Genomic DNA, 24,485 nt, shown 5'->3' with positions numbered 1-24,485 from the left:
GGAGGCAGAGGCAGGCGGATTTCTGAGTTCGAGGCCATCCTGGTCTACAAAGTGAGTTCCAAGACAGCCAGGGCTACACAGAGAAACCCTGTCTCGAAAAAAATACACCACCACTAACAACAACAACAAAAAAACCCAAGCCAACCAACCAACCAAAAACAAAAGCAAAACAAAAAAAGAGAACAAGAATGGGGCTGGTGAGATGCTGAACAGGACAGGTGCTTTCTGCTATACCTGATGACCTGGGCTTCATTCCTGGAACCCACATGGTAAAAGGAGAGAACCAACTTACATGGCTTGTTCTCTGACCACTACACATGCACTGTGGCATGCACATGTGAATGCACACATTCATGCACATACATGATAAACTGAAATGTAATAAAAACCACTGGTATAGCTGGGCAGTGGTGGTGCACGCCTGTAATACCAGCACTCTGGGAGGTAGAGGCAGGCGGATTTCTGAGTTCGAGGCCAGCCTGGTCTACAGAGTGAGTTCCAGGATAGCCAGGGCTATACAGAGAAACCCTGTCTCAGAAAAACAAAAAAACAAAAACAAAACCCCAAAAAGTCAAAAAACCACTGGTATATACTTTCCATCAATACGCAATTATTACTAAAGAACCAAATTATTATTTTACTTCCAGTTTCTGAGTATTATTTTTTTCAAATGGTTGCTAGGTTATCGTGAATACTTAGACTTAATAATACAAATGCTCTTTAGAGTTATGAAAAATGATATTTTTGATAAGCCTGTTTGAGTTGAAAATATACACAGACCATGCACTTAATGATCCTAGGTGAGTAAGACAGCAGGCGTCAGCTGCTGCTCACTGACCCTGGTGGTTGTACGGCTGACTTCAAGTTGGGGCTGCTAGCACCCACATCACCAGATAAAACCAAACTGTGTTTTACTAGCTCACAGACGTGCAAGGGTGGAGAGAGCTCAGCGGTTAAGAGCACTTGCTGCTCATGTAGAGGATGTGGGCTTGGTTCTCAGGGCCCACATGGCAGATCATATTCAGCTATAACTCTAGTTTCAGGGAGTTTGATGTGCTGTTCTGGTTTTCCCAGGCACCAGGCACACATGGTTCACATATACATTCATGAATTTACATATACATATAAAACAAACTTTAGACAGGGCTGAGACCACTAGATGCTCTTTCAGAGGTCCCGATTCAATCCCCAGCAACCACATGGTGGCTCACAACCAACTATAATGTGATCTGATGCCCTCTCTTGGCATGCAGGTGTACATACAGATAGAATACTCATACATACATAAAATAAATCATTAAAAAATTAGAGGGGCTGCAGCAATGGCTCAGCAGTTAAGAGCACTGACTGCTCTTTCAGAGGTCATGAGTTCAATTTCCAGCAACCACATGGTGGCTCACAACCATCTGTAACGGGATCTCATGCCCTCTTCTGGTGTGTCTGAAGTCAGCAACAGTGTACCCACATACATAAAACAAAAACAGACAAATGTTGAAAAACATTAGAGCCTTCCTCCTAAGCCTCCCCCTACCAAAATGTAAAATGTAACGTATGGCTTAATTGAGCACATCACTCTGTCAGAAAGCTGAAATCAGCCAAGCACCACAAATGAAGGCTGCTTGTCCAGGTTTAAGAACACACATCAGCCACCCAGATGTGAACGACTCTTCGCTTTGTGCTGAGTGTCCTTTTGGTGCAGTAAAGATCATGCTCAGGCTTTGTAGTTAGATGAACTTGCAGCCTCGGGACCTGTGTCTCACTACCTCTCCTTCTCACAGCCCATCTCTCCTCTGCAATAAGGCATGTTAACAGTCTCATCATTTAGAGCTGTGGTAAAGATAAAACGAGGTGTCAGGTAATAACTCATTTAAGACAATGGGCTTGGTGGCTCACTGCTGCAGTCCCAGAACTTAAAAGACCAAAGCAAGGGATTACATGTTCAAGGCCAACCTGGGCTATACCAAGTGGGACAGTATCTTAAAAGAAAACCAATTAAGCCAACAAAAAGCCCGAGAAACAACAATAAGAAACTAACAACCTTGTCTCAAAAAACAGAAAACCAAACCAAACCAACCGACCCAAACCAAAAATTGCCCTAACATATGGGAAGTGCAGGTGAACCACACCACACCAATAGTGCAGTGCATCAGTCTGTCCCTCCCATAAGTGGTTTCTCAAGAACCATGGGGGCAGGTTACAAAGTCTATTTGTAACTCACTTTGTCACAGGCGTTACTGTGCTTACTGTCACTTCTCATGCTCAATATCCATGCCAGCATAAATGAGACCAGAGTCTCAAAACACAGGGACAGGATTACAAAACCTATTTAAGAGGGAGCTCAAATGATAAATCAACCTACTAAGACAGCCAAAATTGACCTGATCTACGTAACTGTATAAATGCTGAAAGGCATCTGTACAAGGCTGTGACCTCAGTTAAAACTTATGATTCTGTAACAGTTAAATTTACATCTCACTTATGTGTGCAAATGCACACCAATATATGCATGCATGGACAAGTGCTATCTCATATTGTGTGAAGGACAGAGGACAGCTCTTAGGTGTACTGAGTTCAGGTTATCAGGCTTGGTGACAAGCATCTAACCACTGAGACACCTCACACACCATCCATTTACATTTTAAGACACTTGCACTTGGGAAAGGCGAACACCAAATGCAAGATGCTGCCTGCCTCTAATGGAAAAGGGTAAAGTAGAAGAGGGGTACATAGGGAAGTTTGGCTCTATTGCCCCTCCTGCCTGTCTTCCTTTTCTCCTCCCACTAGGATTGGGTCTCACTATCCCCTCTCACTTTTTTGTTGCCAGGACCAGCCTCAGAATCAATCCAATTCCTAGCTTCAAGCAATTCTCCTACATCAGCCAGCGAGACTCAGTCATACACCTCTACACCTGGCCCTCCCCAACTCTCCACTAACCTGGATGGTTCTACAGGAGAGTTCCTTGTTCTCCTGGAGTGGTGGTATATGTAAGACTGGGTCTGGAAGGGGATAAGGGAAGCCACTATCTGGAGAGTTAGTCTGCCTGTTCTGGAAGCACACTGCTTTGTGCATGTCAGTATCACTTAACTTAACCAGACAAGAATGTAGCACCTTTATAATGAACTAAAATAAACTTTACAACATATATTAAATGCCTTAATTTTTCATGACTATTTAATGAGAGCAGAACCCACAAACTACCACAGCATGGGCAGACTGTTCTCATGAGATGGCCATGACAGACAGAATGTGGTAAGTGGCTTACTCATTATAAGTCTCTTCAGTCTGGTCACGTCATGATAGGTATAGAAAAGCACGCAGTGAGATATTTCCCCATCTCTTCCAGCTCGGCCGGATTCTTGGTAATAACCCTCCACAGATTTAGGAAGAGATGCATGAATGACAAACCGCACGTCAGGTTTGTCAATTCCCATTCCAAATGCAATTGTTGCACAGATAACCTGATATGAAAATAGAAGCCTATTAGACTCATAATGTATTGAACAACAACTTAAAATAATTGTGCACAACAATATTTAGCATGACCAAGGTGAGATTTTCATATAGGCAACTTATTTAGATCCAAGAAGGTAGAAGACCCTGCTCAGGGTGGCAGGATCTTTCTGCATACTTGGTATCACTATCCGAGGGATCCTGAATCAACTGCAAGCAGACCTCTGTGTGCTGTCTGTCCTCTGTTCCTGACAGGCATGTGTGGTGGGTGTGGCTTACACAGCTATGGCACCCAAGTTAAGGTGCATAAGCCATGGCTTGGGCTCCAAGGTGGTCTCTAGCCCTCAGAGGTAATGACTGCCAGTTCTCTCATCTGCTCTAGTGTTACCACCAACCTTCAACATGTAACCAAGTGATCATAAGCTAATGCATGTTATTCAACAGCTGATTTCAAAGTAAAAGCTTATGTAATTTTAACTGTAGATAAAAGCCCAAGTTGCTTATACAGAAAGGAAACAAATTGACAAAAACCATAAAAACAAAACTGAACAAACAGAAGGCCATGGACTATTCTCCTTGGCCCATACAAATTATTCAGTGGGAGCTAGGCAACAGTTAATCTTTAGGAGGTTGATGAATTTGTTTTCAAGAGTATCTACTTTGAGGCCTGCAGAGATGGAGCAGTTGTTAAGAGGGGAAAGCCCCTGTAGAGCACCAAGTTCAGCTCCCAGCACCAAGAGGAGCAGCTCACAATTGCCTATAAACTCCAGGTGATCCAATGGTCTCTTCAGCTTCTGTGGGTACCCACACACATACATAGGATTAAAAACAAAATGAGCGGGGCTGGAGAGATGGCTCAACAGTTAAGAGCACCAACTGCTCTTCCAAAGGTCCGTAGTTCAAATACCAGCAATCACATGGTGGCTCACAACGATTTGTAACACGATCTGATGCCCTCTCCTGGAGTGTCTGAAGATGGCTACAGTGTACTTACATATAATAAATAAATTAATTAAATAGATGAGTTGGACTTTGTAAGAAGCTCTACAACTGCCTGTAACTCTAGTCTTGGGGGAGAATCCGATGTCTTCTGGACTGAGGGCACCTGCATTCACATGTGCATGTTTGCCCCATCCCCGTATACACAATAAAAAATAAAAAAGTATTTTAGTTGAAAATCTAGGCCTTAATTTGATCAAGGCCAAAATACTGTATATTCAGGCAAAATTACATTATACAAAATAAAGTTGTCTTTTTAAGCACTTAAAAAATGACTTGCAGCTGGGCAGTGGTGGCACATGCCTTTAATCCCAGCACTCTGGGAGGCAGAGGCAGGCAGATTTCCAAGTTCGAGGCCAGCCTGATCTACAGAGTGAGTGTCAGGACAGCCAGGGCTATACAGAGAAACCCTGTCTCAAAAACAGCAAATCCAAAAAACAAAAACAAAAAAAGACTTGCTATTGTAAGAACAGCATTACAAAAGTGACAGAAATATCTAGTAGTCACACTAAGGCTAATGACCCGATTTTGCCACTGTGAGTAAAAGAGGCACAGGGTCAGCAGACCAGTATACCATTAGTACAGGCTGCACTGACTGGCTTGTATTCAAGGTCACTCACACATCTAAACCTATGGCTCTTTGATGAAAAAGAAATGTCTGGGGCTGCAGAGATGGCTCAGCAATTAAGTGCTCAGCGATCTCCCAGAGGACCTGGGTTCAGCTCCAGCACCCACCTGTCTATAACTCCTGTCCCAAGTGATCTGAACCCTCACACAGACATATATATATATATGTAGTCAAAACACCAATGTACTTAAAATTGAAAAAAAGAGTCAATGTTCCAGGTAACAGAATGTGCAGGCCAGTCGCTGATGGAGAGCTGGCAAAGGCTGTGGCAATGAGCGATGCAGGCCCACAGTAGCTCTCCAGTGCCACAGTAAGTGCATGGCTGTGAGGCACATAGCACAGGCTATCCCAATCATTTCTGAAAGTTCTTCCTTTTGTTTTTATTTATGACAGCCTGGTTTCAAACTCATGAGCCTTTGGCCTCAGCTCCCCAAGTGAGGGGATCACAGGCACAAGCTACCATGCTAACTTATCAACACTATAGAACTGGCGGAAAATGGCTTTGCTGAATTCTAACATCCTTATTTCTGTGTTCCTTTTAAACTTGGGGCTACATTCATTCTTTCTTATTTACTTGAAATTGTTTTTTCTTTGAGACAGGGTCTCTTTCTATGTAGTCCCCACTGTCCTAGAACTTGCTATGCAGACCAGACAGTCCCCAAACTCACAGAAGAGCTGAGATTAAAGATGTGCCCACCACACCTGGCTCATATATATTTTTTAACTTAAAAAAAAAAAAAAACCCTAAACTTGTACATTTTATATGCTGAAAATACAATCTGTGCAGCCGTTTACCTTCTATTTACCCATGTGAACATGCTTAGTTTCTGAGACATTGTTAGCAATTCTTTTCTTCTCAGTTATGTTTTTTAAGCTTAGTTTTTCCATTGTTCAAGAGTGTGTAAATAATAAAACACCAATCACAATCAGTACTTTGCACTTAACCTCTATTTAAAATAAACTTAATGCGTGTATGCAGATGACATATTGTGAATTGTATGTATGTGGTCCATGCTCATGGGTATGCATGTCTAGATCCCTGTGTGCTATGTGGTCTGCATTTGTGGTGCCTGCACCTGACTGTAGGTCTGTATGCCTATGCTTGTGCATGCAGAGACCAGAGAAGGACGGTGGGGCCTTTCCTACCGCTCTTGGATTTCCTGGCTTGAGACACTGTCTTTCACTGATAAGAGAGCTAGCTAGGCTGCATGGCCAGTGAGCTCTAGGAATCTGCCTGTCTCTGCTCCCAGTGCTGCTACAGGCAGGTACAACCATGCATGGCTGTTATTTTCTCCTTCTCGAGTGCATGTGTGTATAGCACTTGTGCGTATAGTCCTTCTTGATCACTTTTTTTCTTATTTGCGGCAGGGTCCCAGATTATCTCCATAGAGTTAATCTAATTAGGCCCTCTGTCCTGTTGAGCCCATGTCTGCCTTTCCAGCTCTATAATTAGAGGTGGGCCATTTACAAGGTTCTGGAGATCTGCACGCGAGTCTTTAAGCTTGACCAGTGAGTAGTGTAACCAGGAAAGCGTATTTCCAGGCCCTTGATTGGTCAAGTACTCATTCCACATCAGCTGGTCAGGAGCGCATGGCAAGCTTCCTGACTCATAACCATATACCACCAGACCTAGCTCTATATTGTATTCTATTTTACTACATTTAGTGTGTGTGTGTGTGTGTGCGCGCGCGCACACACATACATGCATATACCACACACACTACATGTATGAGGTCCAAGTGTAACTTGTGAGAATTGATGCTGTCCCTCCACCACGTGGGTCCCTGGGTCCAACTCAGGAGGTCACTTTTGGTAGTAAGTTCCTTTACCCACTGAGCCATCTCTCCAGCACTGTATATTTTATTTTGGTATAAGAATCTAAACTGAGCTTGGCAGTAGTGGTGCAGACCTTTAATCCCCCAGCACTCAGGAGGCAGAGGCAGGTAGATCTCTGAGTCTGAGGCCAGCCTGGTCTACAGAGTGAGTTCTGGGACATCCAGGGCTACACAGTGAAACCCTGTCTCAATAAACAAACAAAATAGAAGGTAAAATGATTTTTTTTAACCAGGTAACCAATGCCATAATTGAATAACTTTTTATCTTTAAAAATTACAATGGTGACACATGCCTTTAATACCAGTACTTGAGAGGCGGAGGAAGGTAGATCTCTGTGAGTTCCAGACCAACATGGTCTACATGGCAAGTTCTAAGACAGTCAAGACAACATAGAAAGACCCTGTTTCAAAACAAACAAACAAAATTATGCATGTTGTATGCATGTGTTACAAACATGTGTGACCACAGGTGCTGGAACTCGGTGTGAGATGCCCTCATGCTGGAGTTACAAGTGTCTGTGAGAACCTATGTGGGTGCTGAGAACCAAAATTAGGTCCTTCACAAGAGCAATGTATGCTCTTAACCATTAAACAACCCCTTTATCTTCTAACCTCCTTCCTTTCTTTTCTCTCTCTCCTTTTTTAAAAAAGATTTATTTATTTGTTATATATAAATACACTGTAGCTGCCTTTTCAATACACCAGAAAAGGGCATTACATCTCTTTATAGATGGTTGTGAGCCACCATGCTATTGCTGGGATTTGAACTCAGGACCTCTGGAAGAGCAATCAGTGCTCTTAATTGCTAAGCCATCTCTCCAGCCCTCTCTCTTTTTTTGAGATTGAGTCTCATATAGCCCAGGCTAGCCTCAAACTCAGCATATAGCTGAGGATGACTTTGGACTACTGATGCCCCTGCCTCCACCTCCTGAGGATGGAGGTTATGGGCTTATACTGCCATGTACAGTTTTATGTGGTGATGAGGCCTGAATCCAGGGTATATGATAAACTTTATCATTTATTTTTACATGTAAAAAACTGAAAACAGCATTCATGTTATTACTTTTGTTTTGCTTTTCGAAACCCTGTCCTGTCCTGGAATTCATTCTGTAGACCAGGCTGGCCTTGAACTCAGAGTTATCTGCCTGCCTCTGCCTCCAAAGTGCTGGGATTAGAGGTGCATGCTGCCACCAACTCCACCCAGTCATGTTATTGATTTTATTGTTAAATTTATAACTTCACTTGAATATCATCTAGACAAATTTTATAAAAGTTCTTCAAAGAAAAAATATTAGAAATTTGATTTAATATACAGGTTGAAATCTCTACTTACTCAGTCAAGATAAACCAAAAAACTACTTTCTTATTTGATTTTTTTTTTCCTTTTAAAGGGGTCTTACATTATAGCCTAGGCTAGTCTGGAATTCTTGGCAAGCTTCCTGTGTGTGGGGACTGAAGGAGTGAGCCACCACATTGCATTCTGCCTTTGTTATTTTGAACACAAAAAATGACAATGAATGGCTGGGACATGTTTCCGGCCCAGTCTTCCCCCTCCTGGTTCTGTCCTGTGTTTGGTACATGTATTTCATGGATTAATGTAGAATACATTTGACTACTTCATCTGTGTCTACTATTCTACTGAAGTCTTCCTTGGATGCAATTATTATTCTTAGGATGAATCCCTATTCCCTATTACTAAAAATAACATTTTAGCCCTTGCCTCAACTGTCGTCTCCTTGAGAATGAGTAACATTCTCAAGTTATTCACTGCCTTATAGATTCACTATCACTCTTACTTGGATATTTATTACCATTAAGATAAACACAAGCTCAGAGAGCTGCCAAGCCTGAAGACATTAAGTTTCATACCATGGGAGGAAAGAACAGACTCTTGAAAGTTGTCCTCTGACCACACATGCATGTGCATGCCATATTCGCCAGGAGACACACACACACATAGTCAGTCAGTAAGTCTCCTTCCTTCCCCCACTCCCCCCCCCCAAAGGGAAATAGCAAAGCCAGGCAAAAGGTGGAGGCAGGAGGGTTGCCCTGGTTTCAATTACATAGCAAGGCCCTGTTTTAAACAAAATCTGAATTATGTACATGCAAAACTGCTGATACACAATGAAAGGTCTGCAGACTTCTGCAAGCATCACCTGGCAGCTGTCCTGGTTGATCCACTTGTGCTGCACCTCATCTCTGGCAGAATCACTGAGGCCTGCATGGTAAGCCAGAGCAGCAAGACCTTCTCTCTGCAAGGTGACCGCCATTGTGTCACATTCCCTCCTGGAGAGGCAGTAAATTATCCCCGAATCATCTGCCAAGAAGCCCAAAGACTAGTGAGGAATCAGGATGTTTAACTTAAATAACAGCACATTTACACATGTCCTTAGAAATACATGATCCCGTAAATAGACCTTCATAGCATTCTTATCATACAGGATGATCACGCAGAACAGTTCAAGCAAGGAATTTGTGAACACAGAAAATAAGACTAGACTTGAAACCCTGTTCCTGTGAGGGTGCCCAGGACTAGTCCTGGGCTGTCTCATACTGACTCAACAATGGGGAGCTACCTTGATAAAAATTTTGTAGCAACATATGGCAAAAATTATCAAGAGCCTGATAAAAACCTGTTGATTCAGTTTCTTTCCAGGAAAAGAACCTAAGAAATAAAATGGCACAAGTAGTTATACTCAATGTTTTGATACAAAAGAAGCTCAATAGAAAATATCAGGATAATTAAGATAAAGAACTATGGAGGCTGAAGAGAGATGGCTCAGCGGTTAAGAACCTGACTGCTCTTCCAGAGGTCCTGAGTTCAATTCCCAGCAACCACATGGTGGCTCACAATCATCTGTAATGGGCATCTAATGCTGTTTTCTTGTTTGTCTGAAGAGAGCAACAGTGTACCCACATACATGAAATAAATAAATAAATCTTTAAAAAAAATAAAATTGGGGCTGGTGAGATGGCTCAGTGGTTAAGGGCACTGAGTGCTCTTCCGAAGGTCCTGAGTTCAAATCCCAGCAACCACATGGTGGCTCACGACCATCCATAATGAGATCTGATGCCCTCTTCTGGTTCGTCCAAAGACAGCTACAGTATACTTATATATAACAATAAATAAATCTTTAAAAAAAGATAAAGAACTAAGAAATAAATATATTATAATTATTAAAAGTGCTTTCTAAGTTCATGAAAGCTATGAGAAAATGATGAAGATGTTGAAGATGGGTCACATGAAGATGGGTTATGAATGTCAGAGACTCATTTTACCTAAGGTAAGTCAAAGGCAAACACACTTGGGAGAAGGCACTAAAGCAGGGACTGTGTTATTCATACACTGAGATATGCCAGAGAAAAAGACACCGACACCAAGAAGGATAATATAAGTGTGTAGGAGGTATACTTAATATATTTTTGTTAGGATTTATTGTTATCTAACAAAATGAGATTTCAAAATTATAATATTCCCCACAAATAGTAAGCTGGTGCTATCATAATGCAGAAAGAAAATGTTAACATGAAATTTTATATATTCTATTGTAGCACAGTGAATAATAACTTTTAGACTTAATTACACAACTGTACTCACAAGGGTGATGCTTTCTGATCCACTCTAGGCAATCAAATGCTACTTTTTTTGGCTTCTTTGGTAATACATAGTATTTCAGATTGTGTCTGTTAAAGCTCATGCTAAACCTAAAAGAAGATCCAAACATAAAATTTAATTATGAGAAAATACAGTTGTACCATTATCATTAACTGGATGTTTTCACCCAAAATACTTCCCCCCAGTGATAGAGAATTAGGAGGTGGGTCCTTTGGAAGGTAATTAGGTGAGGAGGTAGAGTTACCAAGGAGATCAGGCTCCTTATAAAAACAGAGTAGCTGGAGAGATGGGGCAGCTGTTAAGACCAGTTACTGTTCTATCAGAGGACTGCAGTTTGAAATCCAACATCCACATCAGACATCTCAGAAATATCTGTAACTCTAGCTCTAAAAAAATTCAACATTCTCTTCTGGCCTTCATGGGTAACCCACACATATACAAGCATGTGTGCATTCAAAGATACAGTTACGTAAATATTAAAGAAAACAGAAACAAAACTATCCTGAGACCTCACTGACCCCTCCCTCCCTAGTACAAAGGCTCCATGTGAGTACCACCAAGTAAACAGGGAGAGGCACCCACCAGAGAAAGGATGGACTGGAATTGTGATCTTTTTTTTCAGACTCCAGAACCACAAGAAATAAATTTCTGTTGTCTGAGCCATCCAGTCTATGATACTGTTACAGCAACTCAAATGAAGGTAGCATCTTCAAATATTATTGATTTCTTTCCACCATGCAAACCTCATTAACAAGCTGCCTTATGTTGACCATTATCCCTGGCAGGTGACATAATAAAACACTGAAATGGGCATTAAGAATTAAAGATAAGGGCTGGAGAGACGGCTCAGTGGTTAAGAGCACTTGGATTCCCAGCAATCACATGGTGGCTTACAGCCATCTGTAATGGGATCTGATGCCCTCTTCTGGTGTGTCTGAAGACAGCTACAGTGTACTCATATACATTAAATAAATAAATAATAATAAAATAATATGAAAAAAAGAATTAAAAATTTAAAAAATGGTGATGAAGAATGTCTACAGACTAGATGACAGAGATCTGAACTGTAGATTCAGAGGTGACGTGGGAAGCAGAGGTGGGCTCGGTGGGTCAAGTACTTGCTGCCTATTAGGAGGACCTGAATTTGGATCCCTAACACCCATGCCAGGAGCTCTGTACAGTAGCATGCTCCAGTAATAATGGCAGGCGAAGACAGAAGGATCCAGGGACTCATCTGGCCAGCCAGGTGATTAGCATTAGTCTAGCCTAATTGGTAAGCTCCAAGTTCATCAAGACACCCTGTCTCAATTATAGTTGAGAGAAAGACACCAGATGCTTACACCTAGCATAAACACACACCAGCATATCTCACACACACACAGTTTTTTTTTTTTAAACAGAGATGGCAATATAGTTAGACTCTCAAAAACATAAACAAAAACAAACATGACTAAAAGATTTAATATTTAAATACATGGAGAGATCACGGGCACTTCACTTTTGCTCTGAGCTGCAAAGGGAATGCGGTGACTCTGACACAAGCATCCTTCTCCTTTGGGTCACCACTCTTGGCACCCATTAATCCTTCAGGTTTCCTTAGTTCATTCTGCGTATGGCCTTCCGTCTTCCTTCTAGACTCTTCTGTAAATTCCTTCCTTCTGTCTCAGGATCTTACAGAACACTGAACGCTTCTCCTGGCCCCATATTCTCTCTCCTTCCCCTCTTTCCCTCTGTGTAGGCTTCTGACATCCAGCTCTGTCCTCAGACCAACTAGTCACACATTTACTGCTCACCACTTCTCTTCTTTTTCTGCCATTAACCTATCAAATATCTGCTGTTATGTTTTCTTTTCTATAGCTTAAAATTACTTATGTATTAATGGGGGGCACTCATGGCATACGTGCAGAGGTCAGACCTTTCCTATTTGCCTCTTCACATGCCTCTTTGTCCTTTCTAATATAAACAATGGAATCTTACCTTCCATGCATTCAGAATGTAATCACCACACATTGTTCTAGGATATCAAACAAAACGAATTTGTAGTAAATTATGGCATGGGTGTAGGTGAAATGTCTTCGGTCACAACACTAGAACCCCGGCAGGACTGCCTGTGTTTAGCTGTTTTCCCTACTTTTGTTAACAGTAAAGAGTGTTGCTGGGAACAGAGAACTCCAGCCAGGGGGTCCTGATTCAGATGTAATGTCAACCATGCAGAGGGAATGACCCTTGAAATTGCCACAGGATGCAGGACTCTGATTCTTCTGATACTATTATTTAACAATCATTTTGCACCAGACAAGAACATATGGATTTCAGAGCTAAACAAGGCTAACTAGTGAGACCCTATCCAAAATAACTGCTTAGCAATATAAATGACGAAGAAATTTGCAGAATTATGTGAGCTGATGTGAGCTTCCGACTGACATGAATGCTGTAGGGACTGTGTGTAGGAATGGCTTTATGCCTACCCACTCCCCACTTTAAACTACATTTAGTTTTTAAAAACAGTTTCATTCATTTAAAATGACAAATGCTTTAGATCAAAAACAAACATTGGGATATATGTGAGGGAGTCATAACCCTCACAGATGGATTCTAGGAATCTAAAACAGTGAAGCCTCTTTGGAAGATAGCCTGATAGTTCTTTAAAGGGTGAAACAGGGACTGGTTAATAGCATGTAAGCTCTAGCAAAAAATCTGGAGTTTGGTACCCAGCACTTATAACAGACAGCTTATAACTGCCTTCAAGTCTCTCTTCTCTCTTCACAAGTACCTGAAGGCATGTGTTTCACATACAAACAGGCTGGCACACACATGCATCCCATAAGTGTAAGCAAAAATAAACGAATCTTTTAAACAGAACTATCATATGACCTGATTCCACTGCTAGCAATACACCAAGGAGAAAGGAAAGCACACCTACATAAGATCTTGGAAACACCTATAAGATCATTATTCATAACAGCCAACAAAATGGAAATGATCCTAATATTAGGTGAGTAGCTAAAGAAGGAACTAAAACCACACTATGGAATATTTTTTCCAGCATCAAATCTTGAAAATATTTTGCTACTAAGTAGTGAGGGGGGCAGTGAGATGGCCTAGTCTTAGTAAAAGCATTTGCTGCCACGTCTAATAATGACCTAAATTTGGTCCCAGGATACACACACACACACACACACACACACACACACACACACACACACACGTAATCATATACACATAGAATGAATGTTTATGAGACACCCAGGGTGGGCACTTATGCACAGAAAGTACTCTGGTGGTGCCTATGGCTGGTGGGGTGGGGGCGGGGAGAAGAAAGGGGAAGGATACCATGGATAGCAGGTAAAGTGTTAGAGGGTGGCAAAGTTCTCAGACTATGGTGATGGTGTACAACTTATAACCCTGTAAACTACTGGGTCACATGTTAAGAATGTGAGTTGGATGATGTGGATGTATTCAGCGAAGCTCTCATTAAAAACATCTGGAACAGAATCTGAAATTTGATTTGTGACTTAATTGGGAAAATAGAACCATTTACTACTTAATTTGGTCAAATAAACCTTTACTAAAAAGAATAAAATAATATGAGCTTTGAACATAAACTTGTAGATCACAAATCCAATTAAAACTAAAACAAAGAAATCATTTTACCACAAAAGGTCTGCAGGCCACTAAATGAGAACAACATTCACACAGTTTGTTATGATGGAAAAGTAAACAGACCACAAGAGTTTATTGCTTTTAACAAATCCTCCAACGCCTGTAGAAAAACAGGAATGTTAAGGATCACCAGATACCAAGTGAGAGACAGTGCCCAACAACAACAACAACAACAACAGCAACAACAACAACAACAACAACAACAACAACAACAACATCTGGGACAGCTATGCAAATGAATATTATTCAACCATAAAGTGGAGAATAAAGGCCAGGCAGTGGTGGCGCACGCCTTTAATCCCAGCACTTGGGAGGCAGAGGCAGGCAGATTTCTGAGTTGGAGGCCAGCCTGGTCTACAGAGTGAGTTCCAGAACACCAGGGCTACACAGAGAAACCCTGTCTGGGGGGGGGGGGGGGGAGGGTTGGGGAGAATAAAGGCTGCATGTACAGCTCAGTAGTAAAGTCCTCACCTAGCATTGGTTAGACCATGATCCCCATCAAGCCATCAGAGATAGGCAGACAGACAGACGCACGCAAAGAGACAGACACACACGCACACACATATTATAATATAACCTAGACGATTCTTGCAAACATGATTAGTGAAGGAATGGAGAGGAAAACAGGGAGGAAGTATGATAAAACTTAACTCCATTGTGGAAAATAATGGAAGTATATTTAGACTCATGCTGTATGAAAATGGGTTTGTTTTGTTTAGTTTTTTCCCTTTATTGGTTTTGTTTGAGACAGGGTTTCTCTGTGTAGCCCTGGCTGTCCTGGATCTCACTCTGTAGACCAGGCTGGCCTTAAACTCAGAAATCAGCCTGTCTCTGCTTCCCAAGTGCTGGGATTAAAGGTGTGCATCACCACTCCCCAGCCTTCTATGAAAATGTAAAAACCACACCCAACTGTACCTTAAGAATAGCTGAGTTTTAAGATACATGAATTATCTCAACAAGTACTTAAAACAAACAAACAAAACCCAAACAACCCAAATTAGATTTCACTGACTCCTAACTAAATATAGAAGTATTAAATGTTGCCTTTAAATGGAAAATTTACCAGGCCATGTTGATACATGCCTGTAATTTCAAGTATGAGGGAAGCAGGGACAGGAGAATCAGGAGCTCAAGACCAGCCTTAGTTATATACCGCATTTGAGGCTACCCTAGGCTACAAACCTCAAACAACAACAACTACTACAACTGTAACTGCAACAAACCAAGCCAGGTGTGTTGTTGCTCAGGAGACAAGCTTGGGAGAAAGGGCAGGTGGAGCTCTCTAAATTCAAGGCTAGCTTGGTCTACACAGTGGGTTCCAGGACAATCAGGGCACAGAGCAAGAACCTGTCTAAAAGCAATTGTTTTTAGGAAGATGAACAGAATGTATTGTCAGGATATTTCTTTTTTTTTTTTTAATTTTTTTTTATTGATTTATTATTTGTAAGTACACTGTAGCTATCTTCAGACACTCCATAAGAGGGCATCAGATCTTGTTATGGATGGTTTGAGCCACCATGTGGTTGTTGGGATTTGAACTCATGACCTTTGGGATAGCAGGCGGTGCTCTTAACCACTGAGTCATCTCTCCAGCCCTGTCAGGATATTTCAAATACATCAGGTACACTGTAGAGGTTCCTCTTGAAAAAGTAAAAAGAGAATACCTCAGATAAAACCTAGCAAAAAATTTTAACAGTATATGGTTCAGAAAAAAAGACTAAAAGACTATTATTTGTAGTCAGATTTGTTAGTCAAATACTTTCTAAAATTTTTACCTCCCACAAAATTTAGAGCACCTGAGATGTCAGTTGACAGATCATCAAAAATAATTTTTGATGACAGATCATGATGTAATTTTGGCATATGCTTCAGAAAGAATTCAAATAATTGAGTATTTATTTCTGCTGAAATAAGTTTTTCATCACCATCTACATGTTTATGTTAGCAACATTTCTTGGGTTTATGTCCATAAAAGTAAAATATATGAACTGAGTCAATTCATCTGTAGTTATATGAACTGTAAAACAAAAATTCTTCTTTTTTGTTTGTTTTTCTAGATAAGAGTTTCTCTGTGTAGCTCTGGCCATCCTGGAACTTGTTCTATAGATTAGACTGCTCTCAAATTCAGAGATCCACCTGCCTCCCAAATGCTGGGATTAGAGGCCTTTGCCATTAACACCTGAGCAAAGCAAAAATTCGTATCTCAGAGATATAATCTCAGTAAAAAACTTATGCTTAAAATTATTTTTGAGCCAGGCAGTGGTGGCAAAAGCCTTTAATCCCTGCACTTGGGAGGCGGAGGCAGGCGGATCTGTTGTGAAACACATTTAAGATGGATGTAGTGGTGCGTATTCCAGAAGCTATTGGAGAAGCTGAGGGAAGATAGCTTGAGCCCATGCATTCATGACTAGTCTTGGTACCATAGCAAGACTTCCTTTGGGGCTGAAGAGATGGCTCAGAGGTTAAGAGCACTGACTGTTCTTCCAGAGGTCCTGAGTTCAATTCCTGGCAACTACATGGTGGTGCTCACAATCATCTGTAATGGGATCTGATGCCCTCTTCTGGTGTGTCTGAAGACAGGTGCAGTGTACTCATCTACATAAAGTAAGACTCTGTTTAGCTATACTAAATGAAGTATGTGCCTTAAAGAAAGTAACATAGGGCCGGGCGTGGTGGCGCACGCCTGTAATCCCAGCACTTTGGGAGGCAGAGGCAGGAGGATTTCTGAGTTTGAGGCCAGCCTGGCAGAGTGAGTTGGATTTCTGAGTTTGAGGCCAGCCTGGTCTACAGAATGAGTTCCAGGACAGCCAGGGCTACACAGAGAAACCCTGTCTCGAAAAAAACAAACCAAACAAAACAAAAACACCAAAAAAAAACCCCACCCCACCCCCAAAAAACCCCAAATGACCCCAAAACAAAAAAAAAGTAATATAGACATGTATGTAACTACTACAGTAATGATGACTAATGATTTTCTTTACTTATTTTTAACATCTAATTACTTGTGTGTGTGTGTGTGTGTGTGTGTGTGTGTGCATGCATTAATGCAGCATGCCACAGTGCATGTGTAGAGGTCAGAAGGCGGCTTGTGGGAGGCAGTTCTCTCCCTCCACCATCCACCATTCGGGTTCTGGGGCCAGGCTCAGGCCACTAGGCTTGGCAGCATGCGCCTTTAATCAGCAAGCACTTTTAACTACTGAGCCCTCTCTCCAGCTCCAAATTATACTTTCACAATGTAATCTGTGAGTTTCATGTAGTGAGCATAAAATGGTGATAGTATTTATGCTCTATTGCGTAAACACTAAGGAGCTACATGATAGTTTTAAAATGATGTTGTTTCAGGGGCTAGGGAGATGGCCCAGAGTTCAGAGCTCTAGTAGAGGTCCTGATTCTGTTCCCAGAACTTGATGGTGGCTAACAATCATCTACAACTCCAGTACCTGGGGATCTGAAGCCCTCTTCTGACTTCCACAGATACTGGGCAGGCACACAGCACAGATACATACACATAGACAAAACACTCATGCATATACATTAAATACATCTAAAATTTGTTTTAAATGTTATTGTTGACAAATGACCACACACGTGTTTGGTGTTGCTGTTGGGTACTGGAGTGATAAATCTAAAGATCTGGGTCATGAGAGAAAAACATATTATTCACAAAGGAGCTGGAGCTCTGTTAGTATAGTGCTTGCGCAAGACGCACAAAGCCCTGGACAGGATCTCCATGACCACATGGATATGACAGTCTATATCTCAGAACTGGGAGGTAAAGGCAGGATCAGAGGTTCAAGGCCACCCCTCTGCTACACAGAATGTGAGGCTAGTCTGACAGGTATGAGACTCAGCTCAAAAACGAAATGAAACAAGAAAAAAAAGGTAAAAATAAAATAAAATTATCTTCCTAAGCTGGGTGAATGCCTGAACTCCTGGTATTCTGCATGCCAGGAAATCTGAGAAAAGGCTAGGCTACCTAGTTCGTTCTAGGCCAACCTGGGCTATACAGTAATACAGTCTCAAAATGAGTAAGATGCATCTGCAGCTACAGGAGTTGCCACTAAGCCCACCAACCTGAGGTCGATCCCAGAGGGATCTTCCTACCAGGTGGAAGGAGAAAACCATTTGCTACAAGTTTCCCTCTGACTTCCACACACAGCACATTCATGCTCGGACACACACACACACACACACACAGAGTGAAAAATTTTTCAAAAGTTTTATTGTATATATATGAGAACACTGTTGCCATCTTCAGACACAGTTGAAGGGGGCATCAGATCCCATTACAGATGGTTCTGTGCCACCATGTGGTTGCTGGGAATTGAACTCAGGACCTTTGAAAGAATAGTAACATTCTTTACTACTGAGCCATCCCTCCAGTCCCTAAAAGTGAAAAATTGTAAATAAATGAAACAAAAAAATGAAAAATACCTTCCAACTGTATGAGGCATATATGAAACGAATTTCATGTCTAATTAGTCTTAAGTCACATCTCTAAAATACCTCATTATATTTACGCAAATATTCCAAAATCTAGAAGAACCTCAAACCTAAAACACTTCTGGTCCCAAGCACTGGGAATAATTAACCTGTATGTGAAATGTGCAGAACAGCAAAAATCTGTGAAGGCAGAAAGACAAGGAATGATTGCCTGGGGCAGAGGGGAAGAAATTAGCTGTTAAGGAGAACAGAGCTCTTAAGGCAGACAAAATGTCCTAAAAAGACCTCGGTGATGATTGTATAACTCCATGAAAAACTAAACACTGCACTGAATCCTGCAATTTCAATAAGTGAGTTTTATGGTATGAAAGGCGGATCTCAGTCCAGCTACAGAAAGTGTCTACCAAACCACTCCTAATATAAGACCCGCATCCTTTTAAAATCATCTGACCTCTTCACACTGTTAGCTGCTACACTCTGTTAGAATGTTGACTTTCTGGCCATCCTGTCTGCAATTATCTTCAGTCGTGACTTCTGTTTTGCATTTTAGAGCAGTATTTAAGGTTCTGCAACCAGATTGCTGGGCTCAAAACCCTCACTCCTATATTTGCTAGGGTTATGAACTTTGCAAGATACTTAATTCTCTGTGACTATTTCTTTTACGCTTTAAAAAATAAATTTCAATTATTCTCATGTACTTATTGGATATTGTGCCTAAGCATGTGAATGGTGTGTTATGCTGGGCATGCAGAGGTCTCAGGACAGCTTGGGGAAACTGGTTCACTCCACATGAGTGCCTTGGGTATTGAAACCAGATTGTCAGGGTTGATAGCAAGTGCCTTTACCCACCGATGCATCTTGTCAGTCTTTTAAATTTTATTTTTATGTTTTATGTGTATGAGTGATTTACCTACATATATAGCCTTATACCATATGCATATAGTGCCTTCTAAAGCCAGAGGGCATTAGAACCCTTAAAACTAGAGTTAAAGATGCTTGTTAGCTACCATGTGGTTGCTGGAAATCAAACCCAAATCCTCTGGAAGAGCAGCCAGTGCTCTTAACCAGTGAGCCATCTCTCCAGTCCCACACCATCACCTCATATACTACATTACAGGCTGCTTTCTAGCTTGCTTGTAGCGAGGATGGCCTTGAACTTCTGATCCTACTGCCTTTGCTTCCGATCCCAAGTGCTGAAATGTTGGTGTGGTAGCACATGCCTTTATCTCAGCACCCAGGAAGCAGAAGCAGGTGGATCTCTCTGAGTTAGAGGACAACCCAGTCTACATAGTGAGCTCCAGGGCTACACAGTAAGACCCTGTCTCAGAAACACAAGTAAAAAAAACCTCACGTGCTGGGGTTTCAGGCATTTGCTATCCTGTGTGCTGTGACTCAGGTTTGTCACTTGGCTGTGACTCAGTTTCTTTATCTAGAGAATGAGGAAATGGAGGATTATATATCATGTAAGACTTTTGTGAGGCTGAATACATAAAATGTCACAAAGTGCCAGGAGCAGCTGCGGCCCACTGTGGGGAGGCGTGTGTTAGCTGTGCCGGGGCTGTGGCAGTTACATCTGTGTGCTTGGCTCTTTGCTCTCACCTGTTATTAGCCACTCTTGCACTTCCCAAGTAGACTTCATCTTTGCCAGCTTAAGAGGAGGAATATTATCATTGAGCTGTAGGAGAGGAGCCCCCAACTCCACTAACACCATGACACGGCAGCAGTTGGCAAATGAATTCAAATAAGGGACTACTGGCAGAAAAGATCAGGAAACTACCAGAAAGTGCTTCTTTCTTTCTTTTTCTTTTTTTTGGTTTTTTTGGATTTGGGTTTTTTGAAACAGGGTTTCTCTGTGTAGCCCTGGCTGTCCTGGAATTCACTCTGTAGACCAGATTGGCCTCCAACTCAGAAATCCACCTGCCTCTGCCTCCCAAGTGCTAGGATTACAGGTGTGCCCCACCACCGCCCGGCACCAGAAAGTGCTTCTTAAAATCTACTTTTACTAAGAGATTTATATTTTTCTAAAGAAGAAATAGCAAATATATTAAAGAATCAGCAGACTTCCATTTTATACACATTTACCAAATCCTTCCATGTTTTACTTATTCATTCTTTTGATTATCAGATATGCACAAGGCGCCATGTGCTAACATCCGGATATATATAATTTTGCTTTCTCAACACATCACTTTATTACGGTTCCAGGAAAAGCTATTCAAGGTGTCTGTCTCTAGATAAATACTTGCACTATTCACTCAAACATAAAACATAAGTCCCATATTTTAAAAAAAATCATTCATATGTAAGGGAATTTACACAATTTCTTTTAACTGTGGGCTTTTGCCAATTAATATAACTAACTGACAGATAGCTCAGTGGTCCAGCATCTGCTTACCACGTGTAATCCCAGCACTGGGAAGGCAGAAACGGGGATGCCTGGATCTTTCTGGCCAGCCAGTTTAGTCAACATGGTGAACTCCATCCACAACAATGAAATCCAGCCTCCAAAAACCAAGGTGGATGCCTCCTAAGGAATGACACCTGAGGTTGACAGGTTGACTTCTGGCTTTCAGAGGCATCCAGGTACAAACATAAGCACCTACATGAACACACACACACACACACACACACACACACACAGAGAGAGAGAGAGAGAGAGAGAGAGAGAGAGAGAGAGAGAGAGAGAGAGAGAGAGAGAGAATATACATAATCCAGCATGGTGGTGTACATCTGCAATCACAGTTTTGGGGAAGATGAGGCAGAAAGAGGAAGACTGCCAAGAGTTCAAGGACAGCCTGGTCTACATTGTAAGTTCAAGGACAGCCTGGTCTACATTGTAAGTTCAAGGATAGCCTGGTCTACATTTAAGTTCAAGCCAACTGGGGCTTCATAGCACGACTCTAAGACTCTGTACCTCATCTCAATAAAAACCGCGAGGGGTGCACATAGAATTGAAATACAACATTTTATAGGAAGTATAGCATTTCTAGAAACAAATTTCTAGCATTCAGTATTTATTAAAACCTAAAGTATAAGATTAATCTTAAATATAGTGTTAGAGCACATAATACAAAAGCAAAATGTATTCTCTTACCCCAAATTTACATAAATAATCCTCAATACAAATGGCATTAAATTAAAACATTCCATTCCATATTTTGTGATTGTACACAAAAAACATTCTGAGAACTCAATAATTCTTGTATTCAAGTATGGTCATCAGTGGTATATAAAAGTCAGACCACCAGGGATCTGATGGCTTCTCTGGGTCCCAGGGACACGTGTGGTGCTCAGATACCCATGCAGATAAAACACTCATACACATAAAATAAAAATAAGTCACTAAGAATATAAAAATTCACCTCACTGTTGTGTTCAGCCTTTATTCCTTCAGTCTCCCTGAACCTCAGAAAAACCTCAGTGTGCAAACATGTTAAGTGTTTGCTGAGCAAATTAACTTAATAGAGAAACATTGACAAACTAAGGCAGAGGCACAACATCCCAGCATCACCTAAATGTATACAGGTAAATATTTTTAGTGGCTCTTGTTACCAATTAGTTATAGATTTGGAGGTAGCAAGACGCACACTGCTGAGATGAAATCCAAGTCAAAGTGCTGCGCTAGGAGGGTTCTGGACTGCTCTCAAATCACACATGTAACAGAGACTTTAGGATGACAAAGCAGGCTCACCTGCTCATCCCATGAAGGCACGGGGAGTGTGGAAGCCAAAGTAAGATATGCAATACATTATCTGTTAAAAGGATTACATCAGGGTCACCCAGTACCAAACTTGATTTATCCCACTTCTAAAGCAGAGGGTGGGATGATTTTCCTTCTGTTTCTATCAGTTTGTTTATCAGGGCTTGCTTGTGGAAGTTGAAAGGTGTCAGTTCTCTCCTTCAAAGATACCAGGGGTTGACCTCAGGTGGTCAGGCCTGGCTGCAGCCACCTTTATGTGTGCTGCCATCTAAGCTGCCCTAGAGTTTTACTTTTGTTAAGTAAACAACCCCAGATTTTGTTCCCAAATTTTACTGCACTTGGAATCACTTGAGGATTAAAAAAAGAACAAAAAAAACCAAACTTCCTTCCAATTTCAAATATTCTGATTTAGCTGTCCTTGGATACTTGGCTTGATAAAGCCCTATAGGTAATGCTAATGTACTGAATCAGAAAAGCGAAACTACAACCTTCAGCAACTTACACCTGAGGTCTGAGAATCTTCAGTTGAGTGAGGATGTCCTTCTGCACCCTGGGATTTGCTGTGGCCGTGAGAGCCATCACTGGAACAGAAGGGAACTTCTGGCGAAGCATATTCATCCTTTTGTAGTCTTGACGAAAATCATGACCCCACTAATTGGAAAAAAATATTGCTTTCAGGTTATTTGTACCTCTTGGGTCAAGATATAAGATGCATTTTATTCTCCGGTGAGGCAGCAGATCGATCAGTCGGCCACTGTAGGTCGACTTCAATGCTGTGGCTCTGAGTACTACTGGTGGTATAAACAAACTGATATCCAAGAATAACTTACCTGACTCACACAATGCGCTTCATCAATGACAAAACGTGCCAAGAGCTTCCGCTCATACAGATTCTCCAGAGTAGAAATCAGCCTGTTACTTGCACAGACCTAGAACAGAGAGACATGAGAGATATAAACATATCACTTGAATGACTGCCGTCACTACCTTCCCAGTTACTCCCTGTTAGAACTAGTCACACGACTGATTCTTTCCGCAGTCTATGAAGAGAGCAGAAGCAAACGGCAAACAGACACTTCAGTACCTCATCCACATCCAACAGTTTTACTTATCAGGCTAGCAGCTCTAAAACTCTATTCTGTCTCAACATACCTGAGAGTTACCGCATATTTACTCTGGTTACAGGAATTAATTTTTTTTTACATGTATTCATTCTGTGTGCATGCACATGTGGGGTAGGTCTGTGCACACAATGGTGCACATGCAAGGAATTCAGACTTAAGGTGGTTGGTTCTTTCCTACCAGGATCAGAGTCAGGTCCTTAGGTTATATGGCAAGCACCCTTACCCATGAGCCACCCTGGCAGCCTGATAATGGGAGTTTGGATGTGTGTTTGGTACATGCATACTACTTGGGGAAGAACTCTATGTATTACACATATAGATAGTTATATCTCAATAACAAGCAAATCTTGACAGGGACATAAGACAGAGAAGTCAGGCTGATGAAGCTTCCTCACTGGTAGAATCTAGGCAATTAGAGCATCAAAATACATAGAGAAGACTGACTATAATTTACTAAATTAATAAAGACCCCCCCCAAGGTCACACTGACAAATATGCAGCACCAGGCAAAGCTTTCATAATGCCAGGATGAACTGTATTAATTCAAAACCTGGTATTCATTATAGTAATAACTGATTGAGAAAAGAATTCCTCAGTGATAGTAAAGCTGGTGGGAGGCTCTGCTGTCTAACATGGTGCTTGCACAGTCCCAGACCTCCTGTCCTACAGCAGAGTGAGTGAGTACTCACTACTAAGTTGGAAGGGGAAGGAAAAGCTAAGCACAGCATAGCAGCAGTTCGGCAACACTGTTCTGATCAAGAGATCAGTCAGCGAACACTGGGGACGGGGTGAGACACTGATAGCACACAGCACATCTGCGGCACCCCTGCCAAAGTGAGGAAGGTGAATGCAGTCAGCAGGAAAGAAGGCGAGTTCAAACTGAGGCGGTCCTCAGAACTGGCCCTTACTCTTCAAAGATGCCAAATACTGAAACCATTTAGACAGAAGGAGATGAAATAGGGGTTTTCTTTTTTTTCTTTTTTACAAAGGTCATTACTGAAAGGTTAATGGCTTAAGTAACAGTATG

At 41.5% G+C, this 24,485-nt stretch overlaps 1 protein-coding gene across 2 annotated transcripts in view; it reads right to left on the bottom strand.

The window, feature by feature from the left end:
• The window catches only part of Blm (BLM RecQ like helicase), an 86,439-nt gene that overhangs the window by 21,092 nt on the left and 40,862 nt on the right, over nt 1-24,485 (bottom strand). For both annotated transcript variants that reach the window (XM_052159883.1, XM_052159876.1), the window contains exons 11-15: nt 23,165-23,263; nt 22,837-22,985; nt 10,511-10,617; nt 9,069-9,229; nt 3,263-3,458 (exon numbers count right to left, since the gene is read on the bottom strand). In XM_052159883.1, coding sequence (XP_052015843.1) covers nt 3,263-3,458; nt 9,069-9,229; nt 10,511-10,617; nt 22,837-22,985; nt 23,165-23,263 — 712 coding nt within the window. The remainder of the gene's footprint in view (nt 1-3,262; nt 3,459-9,068; nt 9,230-10,510; nt 10,618-22,836; nt 22,986-23,164; nt 23,264-24,485) is intronic.

This window comes from Apodemus sylvaticus, chromosome 1, assembly GCF_947179515.1.
Source record: "Apodemus sylvaticus chromosome 1, mApoSyl1.1, whole genome shotgun sequence".
NCBI classification, from domain to species: Eukaryota; Metazoa; Chordata; class Mammalia; order Rodentia; family Muridae; genus Apodemus; species Apodemus sylvaticus.
Note: the sequence above shows the minus strand (reverse complement) of the source record. Positions and strands in the feature narration are given on the sequence as shown.